The sequence below is a fragment of the Aedes aegypti genome, chromosome 1, assembly GCF_002204515.2.
Source record: "Aedes aegypti strain LVP_AGWG chromosome 1, AaegL5.0 Primary Assembly, whole genome shotgun sequence".
NCBI classification, from domain to species: Eukaryota; Metazoa; Arthropoda; class Insecta; order Diptera; family Culicidae; genus Aedes; species Aedes aegypti.
In genome coordinates, this window is record NC_035107.1 from 107,412,095 (window position 1) to 107,420,090 (window position 7,996).

Consider the following 7,996-nt stretch of genomic DNA (forward strand, 5'->3'; position numbering starts at 1 on the left):
TCAAAGGTTACTAGACTAGATTTTAGAGATTCAAAACAATTTGCGAAGACGAAATGACATCTGTTTGTTTTTGATTTTCCTGGCAACGGGGTGATTTTCAATCTAGTATTCGTTAAAACTTTGTTCTATGTCTCGATCTCTCCCTATCTCGATGGTCCCTTCGATATCGAGATGGGGAGAGGCGACTGTATAAAATTGTTTAACTAATAGCTTTACTAAATTAGATTTAAAGAACAGCCTAAATGAAGGCAAAATTTAGGATTAAACAGTAGAAAAAATGATTGCAGCATAATAAAACGAAGAGTCATCGAAGTGATTGCAGTGATCGATTCCTCTTTTTAGCTGATTACTTGAGTATATTAATGTTATCGACTGCCGCCGAAACAAAAAAATATCTAAAAAATATAACCTCAAATTTATGCATTTGAAGGTGAAACTTATTTAAATTTTGAATCAACAGTTTTTATACCTATAATTATGGTTACATCATATTTACAAAAAACATCCAACGTTTGAAAGAAGGGTTAATTTGTACTAAATATATTAAAATCTTTAGTGCAAAAATATATTCCAATAGCGAAACTCAATAGAAGATTTATTATTCGGATGAACGGTAATTTCTGGATAAATAATAAAATACTATTGACAATAACTTTCCTTATATGCCTCAGTTTATACAAGAGCATATTATTATTGAACAAAGTGACATTTTGTATCATTTGACTCCAAAACAAGCCTGATGTCATCAGAAAGATTCAATAGAACGTATGAACGAATGTAATCTTAAGAAATACTTGGTTTCAAACTCATTATGCCAAACGACTATTATGCTAAACGACTTTATGTCAAATGACCATTATGTCAAACTTCTTTATGCCAAACGAGTTTATGCCAAATGACCTACCACCCAGAATATATTGTCATGAGCCTTTATGGGTGTAAATGTTATTCATAAACCATCATAAGATCCTCAGACCCATTACATGACTAGAGATTTCAGTGTAGAGCAGCATTCGGCTGAGCTGATGTTCGAAATGGTGACTGAAGTCGACCACCCGAGGCTGCTCGGGATGCTGCTGTTCCGTCGCAATTCATCTGGATTACTCTTCATGCCTTTTCTGATAATGGGTTCAGAATTTCCACCCTTCGCCCACGCATGGTTGGTTTCCAGATGGTGCGCTGTTCGATAAATATCTAATCTGATTCATGTTCATATTTGGGTCGGTATTGAGAACAAGAGCAGTTAGACATTGCATTACCAATCATAAGAATTTGAAACATTTTACGTATATTTTTCTCGAATTAAGACTTTTTAACACACTGAAATCTCTTTTTTATATTAAAAACATTTTAAACAAACCTTTTCCGAAAAACAGTATTATTTTCGTAATAATCGGAAAAAAATTAGAATATTAAACGTTATCATAGAAATTATTGGATAAAAAAATCGATTCGAATCGGATTGGACATTGAACATGATAACCAAGCATTTTACAGAATTGGTGAGAAAATAATGTTAGATTTCGAGAAATCGATGATGGAAAATTGAGAATGTTGTCTCTCTGACAAACTTAACTTAACCATATTTTTGAAATTTATCTTTTGATTCTCAATACAGTGACCAACGCAATGAAAATAAGGAAAAAAAATGTCAAACAAAATAGAATTAAGACGAGCAAACTAGTTAACAGTGCATAATCAATTTTCAGGATATGCTAAGTCGTTAATGTACTCTTTAGTACTCTTTTAAAGAGTTGAAAAAATGTACTCTTTTCGGTAAGAGCAAATATTGTAACCCTAGTTTGAGGTTGTGCAAGAACTCTTTTGATTATAGACTTTCAGATCTCCAAGAATAACTAGTGATCTCTTGAAGGACTATGAACATGTTTGATATCCAAACGTACTCACTTGAATCAATATAGTTTTGCATTGTAGCTGCGAACGTTACCTCTGGGCAAAGGGAAGTTCCCTTTTAATAACAGTCCTGTGAAGGTGTTTCATTATTGACCCCAAAAACTTTATGTAGTTTAAGAACGTCCCCTTATCTTGACGTTTTTACTCTCATTTCACTCAATTCAATAAATTACATCTCCCAAAAAAAACCTCAACAATTTCCATCAATTCCATCTCCAATTGAGCAGCAACAAATTGATATTTTACAACACATCAGCTTCTTACACCTAGACGAGGGCAGTGAAGCATGCATTTTCCACCGAATCCGATATCCGATGATGGTTACCGTGGCTGGCTAAGCCATAGATTTTAGTGCCACCTGAGTGGATTCCTTTTTTTTTGTGTGCACGTATTCTCCAAACCGGGTCATAATTTGGCAGTGTTTATTTGCACCGAAATTTTCTGGCCCGTGTGGTGGTGGTTCGCTTCTGTTCTGTTTGTCGAGTATTACTTCAGCCCGGTATTTCACGATTATCCTTGAAAACGTTTTTCGGTCAGGCCACCACCGCTGTCTGGTACGTCTGGTTGGATGTTTTACGACTTTCAATTGTTGCTGCCGCTGCTGCTGTTGAGATTCAAAGTTTTACGACTCATGCTGCTCCATGATTATGTGACATTTGGCAGAAAGTCATTTGCCAGAAAATTGTTTTGGCAGAATATATATTCAGCGAGGCCAAGCTGAGGATCGTGGTCTCGAAATTGTAAATTAATAGACACAGACATACGTAAAATTATAACATTGACGATAAGATATGATACGATTCTCATGAAGCGTGCAAAAAAGAAACGAATTCGTTTTATTACAGTCGACTCTCCACAACTCGATGTTCTATAACTCGATATATTCTATAACTCGATGGATTTTGCGGTCCCTTCAAATTCCCATACATCATGCTCTCCATAAGTCGATATTTCTATAACTCGATATCTCTACTAGTGGATGTCACGTGGGAGGAAAATTTCCCTCCATAACTCGGTATCCATCTAAAAACGCTTTTTTATACAGGGAAACATGGACCTTTTCTGGTATGGCAGTGAATGAAGGAATTGCAAGTTGTAATAAAAGTTAAAAACATAAAAATAAAAAAAATATTTTTTTAGTAAAAGAAGGGATTTTCGAGCATTTTGAAATAAATTCCCAAAGATATTTTTTTCAAAATGCTGTCAACAAAATAGTGTTGTTTGCTTACAGAAGTGGTCATAAAAGTATTGGAAATATAGGAATTTGAACCTTTGATTTTAGAATTTTTGGTATCGGTATGTTCTATAACTCGATAATTCTATAAGTCGAAAGTCCCTTGAATATCGAGTTATGGAGAGTCGACTGTACTTACTATATGGACTAAGAAACGAGAAAAGATTTCTTAAATCGGTTGAACCATTGCTCAGATATGTCTGTTTGAAATTTTAGGTACAACTTGTACTGTATCCTGAGGCTCAAAGTTTATTAAATTGAAATTCATAAGTTTAGTTGTTTGGTCAATTGGTCCATTCTGGCAAATGGATTTCTAGCAATTTGCTGCACACGAATCCACCATCTCGGAGAAGCCACCGCGTAAGGAATTTAAACGGAACACTGAGGAATCGAAATTGCTCCGCTCACCACTATCGAGGAAACAGCGATAAACTCATGTCGTGAAAATCCCGAAGTACAATGTATGGAACTTGTGTGTGCAATCGGGGCGGTGCAATGCCAGCGCACATGGGGAAGATTACATAGTCCAAATGTTGAATGCACTGCTGGCTGGCTGCAGCACACTCGACTGGAACAGATTGAAACCGTAAGATAAAGTTCCCGAAGCCATAACTATTTTAATATTATCCATAGTTAAGCCAATATTCTTCGGCATTCAAGCTCCCTCTCAGCTGCAGTGGAATTTGCGAACAACAATGTTAAGATGGTGGCATGTACTCAGTGCAAGTTGTTGCAAAGAATTTGATTGATTTCCCAGATCAATGGTTATTAATACATATTACTCCTTTTTCCATGGTGTAACAGAAAATGTATTCCAAGCTTAAAAAACGATAAGTAAGTACATCGCTACTTCGCTTGGACTTGGATTTGGACTAAGAATCGGACTTGCCTCTGGACTTGGCATAGAATATCGATTAGGACTTGGCTTTGGACAACGGTTTGGTTTTGGCTTTGGATATCGGTTTTGACTTGGTTTTGAACTTGGCTCTGGACTTGGCTTTGGACTTGGCTTTGTATTTGGCTTTGGATTTGGCTTTGGACTTGGCTTTGGACTTAGCGTTAGACTTGGGTTTGAACATGGCTGTAGACTTGTCTTTGGACTTGGCTTTGGACTTGGCTTTGGACTTGGCTTTGGACTTGGCTTTGGACTTGGCTTTGGACTTGGCTTTGGACTTGGCTTTGGACTTGGCTTTGGACTTGGCTTTGGACTTGGCTTTGGACTTGGCTTTGGACTTGGCTTTGGACTTGGCTTTGGACTTGGCTTTGGACTTGCCTTTGGACTTGGCTTGGCTTTCGACTCGGTTCTGCACACAGCTTTGGACTTAGCTTTAGAGTAGGCTTTGGACTTGGCTTTGGACTTGGCTTTGGATTTGGCTTTGGACTTGGCTTGGCTTTCGACTCGGTTCTGCACACAGCTTTGGACTTGGCTTTGGACTTGGCTCTGGACTTGGCTTTGGACTTGGCTTTGGACTTGGCTTTGAACTTGGCTTTGGACTTGGCTTTAGATTTGGACTTGGCTTTGGACTTGGCTTGGCTTTCGACTCGGTTCTGCACACAGCTTTGGACTTGGCTTTGGAGTAGGCTTTGGACTTGGCTTTGGACTTGGCTTTAGAGTAGGCTTTGGACTTGGCTTTGGACTTGGCTTTGGATTTGGCTTTGGACTTGGCTTGGCTTTCGACTCGGTTCTGCACACAGCTTTGGACTTGGCTTTGGACTTGGCTTTGGACTTGGCTCTGGACTTGGCTTTGGACTTGGCTTTGGACTTGGCTTTGAACTTGGCTTTGGACTTGGCTTTGGATTTGGACTTGGCTTTGGACTTGGCTTGGCTTTCGACTCGGTTCTGCACACAGCTTTGGACTTGGCTTTGGAGTAGGCTTTGGACTTGGCTTTGGACTTGGCTTTGGACTTGGCTTTGGATTTGGCTTTGGACTTGGCTTGGCTTTCGACTCGGTTCTGCACACAGCTTTGGACTTGGCTTTGGACTTGGCTCTGGACTTGGCTTTAGACTTGGCTTTGGACTTGGCTTTGGACTTGGCTTTTGACTTGGCTTTGGACTTGGTTTTGGGCTTGGCTTTGGACTTGGCTTTGGACTTGACTTTGAACTTGGCTCTGGACTTGGCTTTGGATTTGGCTTTGGACTTGGCTTTGGACTTGGCTTTGGACTTGGCTTTGGACTTGGCTTTGGACTAGCGTTGGGCAAATTTGACCAGAACATCGATGCTACTGAATCGATTCACATTTAAACTGCCGAATCGATTCACCGATTTAATCGAATCCTTTGAATCGATGTTTTCGAATCGATTCGAATCGGATGAAAATTGACATTTATAAAGCTTGAAATGAAATCAAATGCATTTGCATTCGATTTCATTATCTCTCAATCAAATCAGTTTTAAAAATCAATCGATAAGATTTAAAACTTCAAGATTAATTCAAAATATGGTTCCTTTTCCACAAACTCGTTAGGAAATATTTAACGATTTCAATAAAATTAATCGAATCAAAGAATCGAATGAAGAGAATCGATTCACCAAATTTTAGATGCTCCAAACATCGATTCAAAAAATCGATTAATCGGAAAGCAAATATCGATTTTCGGAACATCGATTCAAAATCGCCCAACGCTACTTTGGACTTGGCTTAAGACTTGGCTTTGGATTTGGCTTTGAACTTGGCTTTGGATTTGGCTTTGGACTCGGCTATGGACTTGGCTTTGGGCTTAGCTTTGGAATTGGCTTTGGACTTGGCTTTGGACATCGATTTGGACTTGGCTCTGTACTTTGCTTTGGACTTGGTTTTGGACTTAGCTTTAAACTTACCTTTGGACTTGACTTTGAACTTGGCTTTGGACTTTGCTTTAGACATCGATTTGGACTTGGATTTGGACTTCGATTTAGACTTGGATTTGGACTTTGCTTTGGATTTGGCCTTGAACTTGGCTTTGTACTTTGTTTTGGACTTGGTTTTGGACTTAGCTTTAAACTTGCCTTTGGACTTGACTTTGAACTTGGCTTTAGACTTGGACTTGGCTCTAGACTTGGCTTTGGACTTGGCTTTGGACTTGGCTTTGGACTTGGCTTTGGACTTGGCTTTGGACTTGGCCTTGGACTTGGCTTTGGACTTGGCTTTGGACTTGGCTTTGGACTTGGCTTTGGACTTGGCTTTGGACTTGGCTTTGGACTTGCCTTTGGATTTAAATTTGAATTCGATATGAATTGGTGTTACATGAATCTGACTAAATAAGCCTGAATTTACGAAAAACAATAGATTTCCGTTTGAAATTCTGCATATTCAACATGTTGGTCCATAATAAATTTTCAATTATTCAAAATTTCCTTCGCAACACAACTAAATGGGATCCTCTCGTCAGACTGGTTGCGTTGTTTGGCATCCTTATGCACCACCCCTCGCATGCTCGTTAACTTAATAGCTTTAATGTAGATTTATGGCTCGCTCACGCCCAACTACTTTCACAGCAGAGAAGAGACGGCTACCGAGTCCAGTGACTGTCGTCATCGGCCATGTTCTCCGGATGTAGAGTACAAGCCAAACTGACACAAACACGTGCACATACAACAACCGCGCGCGCGAATCTGGTGTGCCCATCGACCTCCCGATTACGACATAAAAGGGTTGGACATGACAAGGCAACAACCGTTGAAAATCGTTTAACCATATCTCCCGTCTCGTTTACATCAAATGTGTTGCTTCAGTATCGTTGCCCATTGGATCGTGTGGTTGTTGATGCGATGGGGACCCATTCGAAGTAAATGCTGCTGTTGAATTATTAGTTTAGAATATGTTTGCCCTATTAATGCTGCAATTTATTGCTCTCGAAGAGACTGGAAGCTCGTTGAAAGCAATTGTTGGTATATGGTGACAGGGAAAACATGTGTGGCCATCATCTTTTAGTCTTCTAGTCTTCTAGTCTTCTAGTCTTCTAGTCTTCTAGTCTCCTAGTCTTCTTGTCTTCTAGTCTTCTAGTCTTCTAGTCTGCTAGTCTTCTAGTCTTTTAGTCTTCTATTCTTCTAGTTTTCTAGTCTTCTAGTCTTCTAGTCTTCTAGTCTTCTAGTCTTGTATTCTTCTAGTCTTCTAGTCTCCTAGTCTTCTTGTCTTCTAGTCTTCTAGTCTGCTAGTCTTCTAGTCTTCTAGTCTTCTAGTCTTCTAGTCTGCTAGTCTTCTAGTCTTATAGTCTTCTACTCTTTTAGTCTTCTATTCTTCTAGTTTTCTAGTCTTCTAGTCTTCTAGTCTTCTAGTCTTCTAGTCTTCTAGTCTTGTATTCTTCTAGTCTTCTAGTCTCCTAGTCTTCTAGTCTTCTAGTCTTCTAGTCTGCTAGTCTTCTAGTCTTCTAGTCTTCTAGTCTGCTAGTCTTCTAGTCTTATAGTCTTCTAGTCTTTTAGTCTTCTATTTTTCTAGTTTTCTAGTCTTCTAGTCTTCTAGTCTTCTAGTCTTCTAGTCTTCTAGTCTTCTAGTCTTCTAGTCTTCTAGTCTTCTAGTCTTGTATTCTTCTAGCCTTCTAGTCTCCTAGTCTTCTTGTCTTCTAGTCTTCTAGTCTGCTAGTCTTCTAGTCTTCTGGTCTTCTAGTCAGCTAGTCTTCTAGTCTTATAGTCTTCTAGTCTTTTAGTCTTCTATTCTTCTAGTTTTCTAGTCTTCTAGTCTTCTAGTCTTCTAATCTTCTAGTCTTCTAGTCTTCTAGTCTTTTAGTCTTCTAGTCTTCTAGTCTTCTAGTCTTCTAGTCTTCTAGTCTTCTAGTCTTCTAGTCTTCTAGTCTTCTAGTCTTCTAGTCTTCTAATCTTGTATTCTTCTAGTCTTCTAGTCTTCTAGTCTTCTAGTCTTCTGGTCTTCTAG

The 7,996-nt window shown here is 38.9% G+C and overlaps 1 protein-coding gene across 1 annotated transcript; it reads right to left on the reverse strand.

The window, feature by feature from the left end:
• Window positions 1–4,062: 4,062 nt before the first annotated feature.
• On the reverse strand, window positions 4,063–6,446 carry LOC110674279 (testis-specific H1 histone-like). Its single transcript, XM_021838554.1, has 4 exons — window positions 6,404–6,446; window positions 6,065–6,333; window positions 5,079–5,334; window positions 4,063–4,337 (listed from the first exon to the last, which is right to left on the reverse strand). Exons 1-4 carry the CDS (start codon window positions 6,444–6,446, stop codon window positions 4,063–4,065), a joined length of 843 nt encoding a protein of 280 aa, XP_021694246.1.
• Between the last annotated feature and the right edge of the window lie 1,550 nt (window positions 6,447–7,996).